The sequence below is a fragment of the Palaemon carinicauda genome, chromosome 17 (genome assembly GCF_036898095.1).
Source record: "Palaemon carinicauda isolate YSFRI2023 chromosome 17, ASM3689809v2, whole genome shotgun sequence".
Classification (NCBI taxonomy): Eukaryota; Metazoa; Arthropoda; class Malacostraca; order Decapoda; family Palaemonidae; genus Palaemon; species Palaemon carinicauda.
This window is the reverse complement of record NC_090741.1, coordinates 57838678-57853063: the sequence shown is the minus strand read 5'-3', so window position 1 is coordinate 57853063 and position 14386 is coordinate 57838678. Positions and strand designations below refer to the sequence as shown.

Here is a 14386-nt window from a genome sequence, read left to right as displayed (position 1 = left end):
TGTGAAAATTCTCTCTCTATCGTAACGATAGAACGCAAGTTGAACGTTCTGAACGTCAACAACTGCAGAGACCAAACAAAACGTTAGTTCAACTTTGAAAACAGTACGAGACTATCAAAGAAATTCTTTCAAAAACATTAAAATAGCATAATATGTTAACAGGTAAAACCGAAATGACGGGCTCAATGTTAATTAACTTCGGTACCAAGAAAAGACCGCCTACTATTAGGAAAGGTCGAATATAAACAAATATAAAAATTAATTTTAATAAGTTTATAATAAAAGGAAGTTAATCGAAGAGGCCTATAAAAGGCGGAGAGATATAAAATAAATCTATAACAAAATTAAGAAAGAGTCTATACTCTCTTAGACACCAATACTTCCGTCTAAGGGAAGGGTCGGCCATTTAAAGGTGAAAGAGAGTTCATACTCTCTTCGTCACCATAATAATTAAATTAATTCCAAAAGCTAGCTAAGCTAACATAGAAGTTTCCAGTATAGCGAATAGCTGCAAAATTTAGAGAAATACTTCACCAAACCGTGAACAATACTCCAAAATCATAAGCGTATCCAAGAACGTCTTGCCGGAAGCACGACAGAGGAAAAAGTGAGGTGGCGTCAACAACAAGTACTGTAGTACCTGGCCACAGGTGGCGCTTGTGAGTACACCCCCTTCTAGTATAGTGATAGCTGGCGTATCCCTCCCGTAGAATTCTGTCGGGCAACGGAGTTGACAGCTACATGATTATCGGGTAAGTTTAATATTGAAAATTAAGAATACAGTACCGTACAGCTAATAATATAAAAAATGTTATGAGTTACAGTATGAATACTTTTTATCTAATGGCTGTTGTAAGGATGTTTATATACTGTATTATACTTTTAATTGTATGAATAGGGATAACTATCAATTAAAAATAACTTTCAATAAAATATGGCAAAATCAATACTCCAACCCCAAGGGGACATATTTTCCAAGTACCATTTCAAGCAATAATCTTGATCAGCTGATCACCTGAAAGTTCTCAATTCCATCAAGTCAATCACACCAGAATTTGGTTATGGGAGCTAAAGTAAAGATGCATCTATAAAAGATGCGGTTTCAGGTGACTTACGATATCCAAGAGAGAGGCGAGGAAAAATGCTAGCAAAGCCGATATCCTTTAAAGGATGACTTGGTGAAAACTGGCAATTGTAGTGTCAGCCCATGTTGCAATACATGAGTCTACATAATTAAACACATTACACTAATGTTACAAAGCATTAAAGGAACACATCACAGACTGTATCAGCTCCATGGTAAAATCTTTTAGAAACACCACATAGCAATCTTCACCCCACATAGCATTTAGGCTTCAAGGGGGAAAGTGGCAAAAATAAAAGAGCCGTTATTAAGGTTCCCTTCCTCCATTACTATTTGAGTATCTAGATGGCGCCATCATCGCCGCCATCTTTATTCCTTGTAGTGTTGAGCAGGTGCTACAGCTACAGTAGTTTCGGGAGGGATCCTGCCAAGGCCTTTTCATAGAAAGGAGGGCGGGTCCATCAGGACGACATGGCTATCTCACTCAAAAATAGATTTTTCGCTTCGCTCAAACTCTGTTTTTTGGGCTCAGGCCATGTCGTCTTGATGGAAGTTTACCAGAGCATTAATGTACCTGTGGATTTTCCAATTGTGCCTTAACCTCAAGATAATATTTCCTTGGTCGCTTTTAGACCTTAGAGATCTATGACGTTACCGTTATACGTCATTACTTCTAATCATGAACTGTTAGTGCTTCCTGCCCCCTACAGGGAAGAGTCATACCAGACTCAGGAAAAGTCTCGAAGTTTGCATATTTCATATGACCAACCTAGCAACAAAGAGGCATACAGATCTCACTATATACCCACCGAGTCGAAGATTGTATTTTCAAAATAAACAAAGGTTTACGTAAGCCACCGTAGCATCCAGGGTATACAGGCTCAGCTGTACTGTATATCACAACAGACAGTTTATATCCATGTCGAAACAAGGTATGCATGGGCAGAAAAGGTATGTATACATTTAGGAACAACGTTACTTCAGTTGTTCATATGTTATTATGCAGAATAAGGAATGAAAAAGTAATGGTCGTACATAACTTTATTTATATAGGTTTGGGGCGAAATAAGACGCAAATATCAATCAGTTAATAATTGGCAATCAATAAATAGTAATTCAGCTTGCATTTCATAATAACACAAAAATGCAAGTGAATAATAATAAACATAGAAAATGCAGGACAGACCAGAAATACTTGTTTCGTCTGAAAGGAAACAGTCGTTAATGCCACACAATTGAAAATTCAATAATTTTCTAATACAATTCTGGGAATGACTGTCTTTTACACTGTGTAAAAACACACGGCACAAGTGTTAAGTCTATGTTTCTTCACCTTTAGTCAATGGAACAGTCCATAGTGTCACCTTCGTGACACTTCACTTACCATGTTGCACTATAAGGTGTCAACATGTTCACCCTATGCAATATAGTCCCAATCAATTCACTGATCCCCGCAGCACTAAACGACAGGTTTTAGTACACTACCTGCCGCCACCACGTATCTTTTTAATTCTTGCACTTGCTTCGCGTAGTGTTTAAAAAACACTCTGGATGACTTCCATCCAGTATACGAGCGAAGATGCTCAAAATCCATTTATTGAAAAAAATTCAGTGACGAAGCAATTTTCCTAGGACCGTGATCTGCGGGTGTACTGTCAGGATCCGCTGTGCGAATGAAGTAGGTGATCTTCGCCCTTAGTTGTTTCAGGGACAAGTTTGAGCCCTATGTTTCTCCTTTAACCCTTTCGCTGCGGATATTCAAATAGGATGTTGCACAGCTCTGTGCACATTTTCAATAAAAATTCAAAATGCTCAAAATTTAATTAAACTAAGTTTTCTGTGTTCTATAACCTTTCTGTTTTTAGGATTCAACAATATTTTCACCTGAGTTTATCTCTTTATGCCTTTAATTTTTCGATAAATAGGTAAAAACTAAGAAAAATCACAAAAATTCCTCTTCAAATATGATTTAATCAATTCGACTAATAATCCTTCACCCAATTTATCATTGACTCATACATTTATTCTCCACATTAGTAATGCTTTTTGGTGACCAGTAATTTGACTCCCGGTGACTTGTCTCCAGTAATTTGACCCCCGGTAGTTTGACTCCTGGTAATTTGACTCCCGGTCAATTTGATCCCCGGTAATTTCCCTACCACTCTTTTCTTTATTCATTGAATATACGATTTTTATTCATTGAATATACGATTTTTATTCAAGAAATATAGATTTTTAAAAAAGTAGATACTGTATGCATGAACTTTTTCAATGTCTATATGATTTTTATTTAAAAAATAAAGTTCCACTCTTTTAAGAAAAAACCCTAGATCAAGTTTTTAGCTATCGCTCTTAAGAACTCCACTTTTCCTTGGTCGCTGTATCACTCAATGATTGTCTGGAGTCATTTGTTTATATCTTTTTACTTCTTTTTATCACAAATCTTGCCACAATCAAATTGAATCTATTTTTTTTCATTTGGGCCAAGTGCTCTTCCTTTTTTAAGGCAGTAATTAACTTCCATATATTTGGATGGGTACAACATAGAGAGCTTTGCAGAGCATTGTGATAGTACTCTAAATGGTTATTTGTGCGAGGCATCTCGGATTCCGTTCTTAAGTGTACATTCAAACTATCTATAGGAAACAAAGGAGGTATTTTGCATTGTCTAACTCCTCTACCTCACAAACATCATATGTATGATATTTCAAAATAAGACACTAGTTCTTGAGGAAGATCGTCACCGTCACCAAGTTCTTCGAATCCATCAATTACATCAGCAGGAGGAAGAAATGCTAACGTTGGAAAACATCTTTTCTTAATGCTGAACTCCATATCACGATAGTCTATGTCAACTAATTAGCTTGTAAACTAATTAATGGGTGTGCAAACAAGCAATTCTACTACTGATATAATGTACTATTTACTTGTTTCCTGTTTCGTAATTTTTTTCTTTTAAATATATTTTTTAAAGAAGGTGAATGATAATTCTTTTTATTTTGTTTTATTTCATTTTATTTATGAATTTTATTTTGAGGTGGTAAATGCTGATAATCACAAAATTGAGACCTATCAGGACTTTTTTCAGATAGTGGGAGTGAAATTAATGGGAGTCAAATTGACCGGGAGTCAATTTACCGCAGCATAGAGTCGTTTTATGGGTATATATGTGGTCATCGCATATTTTCGCTCTCAGACTAAAATTATAGAAGATATACGAGATTTTCTTGAAAAAAGGCCCTATTTTTGTGGTCCGAATCTAGTAAGGGGTGGGGTCAGAAAAAATGTCTAAAAATTTACGGTGTTAGATTTTGTGTTAGACTGCAGCATAGAGTCGTTTTATGGGTATATATGTGGTCATCGCATAATTTCTCTCTGACTAAAATTATAGAAGGTATATGAGGTTTTCTTGAAAAAAAAAAAAAAAAGGCTCTATTTTTGGTGTCCGAATCTAGTAAGGGGCGGGGTCAGAAAAAATGTCTAAAAATTTACGGTGTTAGATTTTGTGTTAGACTGCATCAGAGTCGTTTTGTGGGTATTTAACGTAGTACTGTATGGCCAGTCAAAAGACCCCATAACTCTCTAGCGGTAGTATCTCAACGGGTGGCTGGTGCCAATGGATATTCCAGAGATGATAGTCCTCCTAGCACTTCTGGAACATTCTGATGGTATACCTGATCTAATCCCATAAACTAGATTTAGTGAAGGCAAATAACTGCTAAGATGAATGTTTGTACTACTGTATAGTATTATATCAAGCAGCAGTTCCTAAGAACCTAATGTATTATTAATAAAAAGTAACAGATCCTATTACCTGCAGATAAAAGCCACAACAGGGTGCTTTTATGAGTCTCAATATTCATTCAGCCGGTCGGCAATGAGAGCCGCCCGTTCTATAACATTAAGCCGAGTCATAGAGGCTTGATTAAGCGTATTTCTTAATGTCAAAACTACGTCTAAAGCTTCCTCACCGCCATATATTGCACGTAGCCTAACTTTGAAATCGTCCCATGTAACTGCCTCTTGAAAAGAAACTCCCCTAAGATACGCGCTTGCATCTCCTTTAGAAAAGTCTATAAAACTTTTAGCTTCTTGCAATTGTACAAATGGATCTGTGATATATTTTGCATTTAAGTGAGCGTCAACTGATGAAATCCAAGACTCACAGTAGGAACTTTGTCTAAGAAGAATGTGATTAAAAGCTGTGAAGGTTCCCTTTAGCATGGTGCCAAAGCATACTGCATAACACATCCTTATACAGTACTGCACAAGAGGTCATAGCAAATTGTATACAGTAAAAAATGCTGCTCGACAAACAGCTTATGAAGCGCACATTTCTCTTTAATGGATGAGTAACAAGAAAAGGTGGGCCACTATCACAATTCATTAGACATCTACGAACTTGGTGTTCCTCCCCTATAAAACACTCGGAAGTGTTCTAAATTGGATCTACAGAAACAGTTTTGATAAAAGGAACTGTTTTTTTTTTTAACTTGAACCCCAAATTAGGTTTGTGAGAAGTTGACCAAGTGTCAATGGAAAGCGATTAGGAGGTAGTGAGTATTAGCAATTGGACTTGAACAGTCACGCAATCAGCAATGAAAAAGGTTAATATATGTCAATGAAATTGAGTTTCAAGATTTGAAAACCTACGTAACCTAAAAGACAGTGGAATGGTCAACAGGAAACAATAATCTGGTATGTACAAGAGAAGTAATATAAAGGTAGGAAAGAATAGCAAACCAGAAGTAGGTAGGTGAGAAACAAGCTTTCCAATTTTGAATATGAAGGCTTTCATTTTCACATTTTAATATGCTCTTTATCTCCTGTCACAAGAGCTATAAAGTTCACACCTAGATTAGATCTGGACAGACCCGTTAAGAAATTATATCCATAGTTACTCCAAGAAGCAAAACAATATGAGGCTTGACTTCATTGAAGAAAACATTTCTACAGACAAACCAGGAAACACTGCATTATAATACGAAAAGATATGAATAACATGGAGATTACATATAACATTTCTTGTTAAATAATATTTTGGAAACACAATAAATAGAAAAATAAATAAAATGAAACAGTACACCAAAGACACAACAGATGTATATGTGTAAGGTCTGAAGAATTAAATAGTCAATACAGTATATAAACATGGTGCAAAATTAAATTTTCAATTGGAAGGGTAGTGGGAATTAAGTCATTAACCCTTTTACCCCCAGGCTATTTGGAACTTTCCAACCCTTAACCCCCAGGGGTTATTTTTTTTCAAGCACATTTTGCAGAATATTTTATTTAAATTGCTCTAACAGCCTTAATTTTCGTCATAGAGAGGTCAAGTTGGTCTCATTCTCTTGGAAAATGCCTGAAGTTTCTCAAAAAAAATTATCAAAAATATGCAAAAAAAAAAAAATGTAAATAGCAGTTTTTTGCAAGGACGTACTAGTACGTCCATGGGGGTAAAGGGATGAGTTTTGTGAAACGTACCAGTACGTCCTTTGGGGGTAAAAGGGTTAACAGCTGAATCAGTGATCATGAAATGTCACTAATAATCCTATAATAGTAGGAGTAACAATAATCACTAGAGGACTAAAAAAAAAAAGGTAACCAAAAATGTTAAAACTGATGTTATACGATGAAATACGTAAACAGTATACTCACCGATGCTGCTCTGTCTAATATATCACTATATTCAAAATCTTCAGTTAATCGTTGTAGAAAAGAGAGGGGCTCGTTGAAATTAACCTGAAATAAAAGAATAAATGAGCTGCCGTACACAACACCCAGTTTGTCAAAATATGTAATTTACTTTTACGTAAAGATTTATATCGGGAAGAACAAGACTCAAAAAGAATTCCAAAAGAAACAGGTTTTGGAAACTTTTATATCATTAAGAACAAGACTCCATTTCAAAGAATTCCAAAAGAAAAAGGTTTTGAAAACTTTTATACCATTAAGAACAAGACTCCATTTAAGAGAATTCCAAAAGAAAAAGGTTTTGAAAACTTTTATACCATTAAGAACAAGACTCCATTTAAGAGAATTCCAAAAGAAAAAGGTTTTGAAAACTTTTATACCATTAAGAACAAGACTCCATTTAAGAGAATTCCAAAAGAAAAAGGTTTTGAAAACTTTTATACCATTAAGAACAAGACTCCATTTAAGAGAATTCCAAAAGAAACGGGTTTTTAAAACTTACTGGCATAGGAATTTTGGATAGCTCCTTCCCTATACAATTTTTTAAAATCGACCAGAGGTTTATGGGATAATTTGGTTTCTCTGGTACTGTTGTTCTACGCTGCCTTTTGGGTTGACCGTTGGCTTGTATCATTCCTCCCTCTGTTGGAGTTGTGGCTTGAGACCCATTGAGGCTGGCCATTTCTTCACTTAACTATTGGAAAAACAAAGCAAAACTTACTTAAAAAAAGGAAATTAGGACATTTAAATTAATACAGTTTACATAATCCAATAAACAAATGAAGTGAAATACTAAATTTCTTTTGGTCTCTTTCTTAAATATAAAGCCATCACTGTGCTAGTTTTAGTAATCAATACAGATGCTATAATATATAAGTCTTAAAATTCTGTGCAAACAAATCTTTAGGTAATGTCGACAACTTTCTCTGTAAAATCAATACAATGCAGTACTGTACAATGAAAATAGAAAATTCTTAAACTAATAAAAAAGCCTATACTGAAAAGAATATAATAGTACTTCAAATATCAAAATAACGATGGTGAAATACTATACAGTTATCAAAATATCAAAGAACACAGTACTGTACATAGCACAAATGATCACAATGAGGAAATTTAATAAATCCTGATAACCGACGGAAAAATAAATTCCATGGAAGATCGTTGCATAGCAATTCTATCAAAAAAATCAAATACAAGAGACAAAGTAGGATCTTTAATAAAATTTCAAAACTATGCAGTTATAATTGATAAGTTTTTTAAATCCCTTTCAAACTCCTAACTTGTTATGAAAGTGGATTTGAGGAAGACAGGGTGGAAATGTTTAAAGAATGACAGGACAGAATTTGGAGGAAAGGAATGAAAGTCAACAGGAGTAAAACAAAGTAACTGCTGACTGCAAAGTTCAATCAGGGAAGTAGCCGTGTGGTTGTTGTAGAAGTGTGGTGTTGTACTGGGTACCAAATATTATAGGTGATACCAAAAGAGGTGGATGGGTTTACTAGATAAAGATTTGATGCCAAAATTGTATAATAAGACCAACTGGGGAATATAAGAGATATTGAGAACCCTTTTGTGATAGATGGGATCTCTTAAGACCATTTCTGCTACCTAGCAGAGAGAATGGACAGTGATACAGTTAAGAGAGCAGTAAGAAGGAGAAGTAAACGAGTGTTCCTCTGTTTATTCCTTTACTCTGAAGCTAATTTCTGAGTATCATTATTACTAGCTAATCTACAACAATAGCTGGAAAAGAACGATGCCATAAGCCCAAGGGCTCCAACAGGGAAAATACCCCAGTGAGGAAGGGAAATAAGGAAATGAATAAACGATATGAGATAAAGAATGAATTAAAGACAAAATGTTGGATAAAATTGGTCAATATTGCAGAGCTAACACACTAGGCAATGCCAAAGGCGACAATTTTGAAAGTTGTGATCTCAAGTAAAAACGAAAAAAATTTAAGTACATGGTCATCTAAAAAATAAATATACAGTAGCCTTAAGTGTAATGCACTATTCTCTTTAAAATTGTCAGGAAAATTTAGCCTTAATTAATATGTAATAAAAAGATTTAAATGCTAATCTGGCAATACAAGTATCACTCCTAATCAATCATAAAATCCATGTTCCATAAAGCATAACTGAAGCAGAATGTGAAGAGGGAAGGATCATGGACATGTTAAAGTACTGTATATAACTTGCTTACAAGTCAACTCAAGGTTTAACCATATGGGGTTAAAACAATCTTCAAAATTGACCTAGGATATCAATAAATGAAGGCTGAATGCTATAGTAAATTTAACTTATAAATATTAATGCTAAATTCCACTGTTGATAAAAGATATGCAAGAACTCAAACAAATAAGAACCATTTATGAGCTTAAGTTGACAAAAAAATCAAAACACACAAGTCCAGTTTTATCAGATGTGAGGACCTATGTCAGCTTCCCTTCCTTATAAATAAACTTTGTATTTCCATTTCTCTTACTCAACAGAAGCTAGACCCAAATTCAATAACCACTGCAAAATAACTTCCCATAAGCTTTAAAAACTAGAATAGAAAAGATCAACATGATGGACTACCCTGTGATATGTTGACTATCACTAAGCTTTACTAAAGAGATTAGTTCTTCCAAATGCTGTAAATTATAAATATCTTACATTGCAAACCTGATTAATAAGAAAAATGTATAAACCATGTATCTTCCAATACCCTTTTGTTCTTTTGGAAAATAACCAACTCATGATGGAGGCTTCATATTAAATGTGTGTGTGAGAGAGAGAGAGAGAGAGAGAGAGAGAGAGAGAGAGAGAGAGAGAGAGAGAGAGAGAGAGAGAGAGATGAATCGACTTGTCCACCTATAAACTGACTCAAATATGCCCCTGTCAATGATTAATCTATATCATACTGATATAAGTAGATATTGGAATTTGACCATTGTCCATTGGCAACTGAATGCATTATCTGTAAAGTTCTAGTGTAATGCAAGTGCAATAATATTGATGCCGTGAATGAACAAGGATGCAACTTTAAACAGTATACAGGTAGTTGCTTGTCTATCAACGCATATATACTCTCCTGAAATCTCACCTCTAGCTACGGAACTTTTCGGTAATGTTTATCAAGAATCTGCTCGATTTTATGAATTAAAGAGTTTTTTATTTTAGTCAATTCTACTCAATAGATTGCGGGCGACTGATTTGAAATTCTAGCCCAAGCAGTCTTCAATTAACTTCCTTTACTTTCGTTTACAAATATCAAGAGATACATTCATCCGAAGGATGAAAATGTAACGGTGTTCAAATCTAATTTCTATGATGACTCCTACTAAAAATATAATACTAATAATGAGGATGACAATGATTATAATGATAAAATTACAGTACAAGTGACTCCTACTAAAATCATAATAATAATAATAAAGATTTTTAAAAAATACAAGTGTAATAACATTGATATTATCATACACAGGCTGTATATACATTAATAAAATTCCATATAACACATAATATGTAGACAACATCCCCACATTCCATTAAAACCTTTTAATGGCAGTTAAAATTTCTCCTTATACCAACTACGGGAAAATCATGCAATTACCAATTTTGTCTACCCTAAGCATCATATTTCTATATAAACAGATAGCATTATGATGTTTTGCAATTCTAATTAACTATAATGGTGTTTTACACGTTCACCGGCAATAGGTGCTATAGTCAATTTTATTTAGCGAGGCAGATTTGCACCGACTCGCAGGGGTGCCATTTTAGCTCGGAAAAGTTTCCTGATCGTTGATTGGTTAAACAAGATAATTCTAACCAATCAGAGAGCAGGAAACTTTTCCGAGCTAAAAGGGCACCGCTACGAGTCAGTACAAATGCGCCTCATTAAAAAAAATTGAGTGTAGTTGTCAATATTGATATATTGAAAGTGAACACGGTAAATTTCATCTTTAAATGTGAACTGTTGGATAGACATTTAAAGTGTTCTCCAACAAATTCTTTTTCTAACAATACTAAATAGGATGTTGATTGTTTTTTAATGGTTGTATTTACAAAAAGATCATAAACACCTGAAAAAAAATATTAAAAGAAAATTGTTCTGTCACTTGTTATTAGAATGAAAACTACAATTTGAAATCATGTAAAGGGTTACAACAGAAGTAAAAATGTAAAATACGAAATCTCATGAGTGCACAATTATTTGCAAATGTCTTTCATCATTACCATTTCATTGCTAGACCAAATAAAGTGTTTTACTACCTTCCTTATGACTTAAAAAAAACAAGCTAACCCTGGTATTGAAAAATAACTTTTATCCACACGAGACTTAATTATTTTCCTTGCAAAACATGCAAGGAGCACGAATAACAATGCAAGGACATATTGGCTACAATCCTGCTCTAAAGGCGACTTACGTACCATACATTTTCCTGGTTTCAAATGGGTAGATATTATCTGCTTTGATATCATACAGTAAAAATCTACTGTTGGAAATTGAGAAAAACATCGTCTGCAAGGCCTAGTAACTCTAAGAGTACCTCAATATGCTCCATACACAAACACACACACACTAAGGAAAAGAAGTTTACACCATCATTATTATTATTATTACTAGCTAAGCTACAACCCTAGTTGGAAAAGCAAGATGCTCTAAGCTGAAGGGCTCCAACAGGGAAAAATAGCCAAGTGAGGAAAGGAAATAAGGAAATAATAAACAATATAAAGTAAACAACCACGCCAATGAGAAAAATCAGTAAAAGACAGAGGAAATCAATCCTAGCAGTCATATAGGAGTCATGTAGAAGCACATTAGAAACCAACAGACATCCTTTCTGGGTGCTAGTCATCATATTGAAGTCTCTCAAATCTGACCTCACCAACTCTTCTTGTTGAACTGAAGGCAATTAGGAATGCCCTCTTGAAGGATTACTTTTAGCAAAATACCAACTTGATGAGGTTACAACATAAAGCCATTGCAAGAATATAAAAGAATGATGTATTATGCCAATGTTGAAGAGAGATCAATAGTTTTAGCTCTCAAAGATAGTCAGAATTTTTTTTTTCATTTAATTGTCAATGAAGATGATACAGAGATCCATAACAAAGGATAAAGTCAGAAGAGAGACCTTACTTCTCTGGCATAAATCAATGGAATAGCCAATTGGCCTAACAATTTCAATGCCATAATGGTGGTAAATGTTTTCATTGACGAAAAAGCCTACAAAATCCTCTGGAACGATGAAATGCTTTAAAGGCTAGAATTTGTTGTAGAATTTATATAGTGGGGCTGTCAATGATGCTTCAGTCAAAGCAGAAGTTAGCTGGAAGTCAATAAAAATGAACGGAAGATTCAAATGCTCTTCCAAAGGTTAAGATGTCACTTAATCTATGTATGGTTGAAGTGTACTTCAACGCTGTCCTATAGGCATCTTAAGAATGATTCACATCTAAAAACTGATAACAGTGTATTGGAGTAATATAAACATAAAACAGTCTAAAAAATATGTAGGCAGGCAACCTGAGATCAAAATATTGCAGAGAAGTCTACAAAGCCTGAGTCTCACATAGGACATTTCCTTCACAGTAACGCTGCAGCTTGCCATGTAGATAAGGCTTCAAATGCTATAAGCCAAATATCTTCCATAAAACGAAAGAAAGGAGACAAATTGAGCATACCATGGGTGTGATGCTTGGCTAGAAGTATAACTAATTTTGAAATGTATCCACTGGATTGACAATCATCAAAGGGTAGAGGCAATAGAGATAGTTTTCTTACACTTTAAAACGTAGAACTCTTACAATTTACTTTCAAATTAACCTCCGGCAAAGTTCTTGGATGACAAGACATTCCATCATTACCAACCTGTCTCTATTTACTTCTTGTATACCACCAGGTTCATCAAAAGAGCACATATTCTGGTTTTATACAACGACATTAGTGAGAACAAGGAACACTATCAAGATGGAAATTCTGGATGATTCATATCAGAAAAATGCCATAGTGATGACATAAAATATATACCGGTATACAATAAAGATACCATTATTTAAAGTATAATTATGGTACAGGTACTTATAATTCCTGCTATAACCATTAAAGGCTTATAGGGCATTCATGAATGGTAGAGGCAAGGGACCGGAAAATGTCCTAAAGACTGACCATAATTACTGTACATGCAATCAGTGCCCTAGCCGGTCTCCATTAAACTAGAATCAGGGAGGGTCAGGTAATGGCTACTGATGACTCAGCAGGTAGACCTATAGGCTTACCCAAACCCCAAGCCGCAGCTCACGAGGATGGTGAGGTGGCAGATATTACAACGAACTATCGAGCTTGGCAGGTCTCTAAATCCCATCCCATAGATTGCCATAAGGGAAGCATTCCAATTGGCACAATGAATAACATAAATTGCTCTATAATCATCCAAACAAAAGCTTTTGCACATATCACTGCACCCATACAGAATAAAGATTGATATATCAATGAATCATCTTGCATCTCTTCAAATATGGAATGAAATAATCATACACTAATGGAAAATAGAAAAATTAAATCTATATAAATATAATTCACAGTAATGAGAGACACATTTTCTTTCTTTCAAGAGCGATGGATCCCTACAACGATTTCATGCAGTTATTAAGGCATCTTTGGTCTAGTTAACATGAATAATAAGAAAAGCATTTATGTAATAAGTTCTAAACAATTGTAAAAGCATAAAATGTGCGAGTGGTCTCTAAATTGTCTGTAAATGTACAAAAGGTAACCAATAATCAAAATAATATAAAAATAGTAATTGCAAAAATAGGTTCCTGGTTTCTTTATCCAACATCCTTCCCTTGTATGAAATGCAAAAAGTTAAAATCTTTATGCAAAAATAGGTACCTATGAAGTAATCAATATTACAATGAAGACTAGATTAATCAGATATATAAAAACGATGAAGAATAATCTCCTGTACTTCTTAATTAATAATTTGTGAACCCAGGGACCCTAATATACATATCTATGGCCACAAAACACTTAACATAATAGCTGAAAAAAAGGAAAAACCTTAAACCATGATAAAGGATAAAAATCCCTACATAACAAAAGTGTATAGGCTATACCAAATAAACAAATGCAAATGTGTGAGAAGCAGCAACTTGTCATCTTTACTTATCAAGTCACATACAAAATTACTGTGATATCTATACATGCAACCGCATAAACCCCAAAAGCAGTATGTAAACAGGAAATGAATAATTCCAATACACACACAAGAACATAAATAAAATGACAGGAAGATGAACTTACACTGTAACTACTATCGGTATTGTTGTCTTTCCTCATGATGACCTGGACGGTGTTGTCTTGTCCGTCCCCCTCACTGCTGGACGCTGACACAGTATCACCTACACCTTGACCCTCCGACGCCTACGGCACCCAAAAACACGAAAACACATCAAATCCACCAACCCCAAAATAATTTACTCAACTCAAATTGGGAAGCGGAAGCTATTGTTAAACATAAGCAGAGTCACACATACAAATTCTATCAACAAAATATACAATACTGTACACAAGAGGTCAACAGAAAACCAAAACAAAACACAATATACT

At 34.6% G+C, this 14386-nt stretch overlaps 1 protein-coding gene across 1 annotated transcript in view; it reads right to left on the bottom strand.

The window, feature by feature from the left end:
* Nucleotides 1-14386, bottom strand: part of LOC137656383 (oxysterol-binding protein 1-like) — a 260638-nt gene that overhangs the window by 6217 nt on the left and 240035 nt on the right. The window contains exons 8-10 of the mRNA XM_068390557.1: nt 14081-14200; nt 7281-7472; nt 6743-6826 (exon numbers count right to left, since the gene is read on the bottom strand). Coding sequence (XP_068246658.1) covers nt 6743-6826; nt 7281-7472; nt 14081-14200 — 396 coding nt within the window. The remainder of the gene's footprint in view (nt 1-6742; nt 6827-7280; nt 7473-14080; nt 14201-14386) is intronic.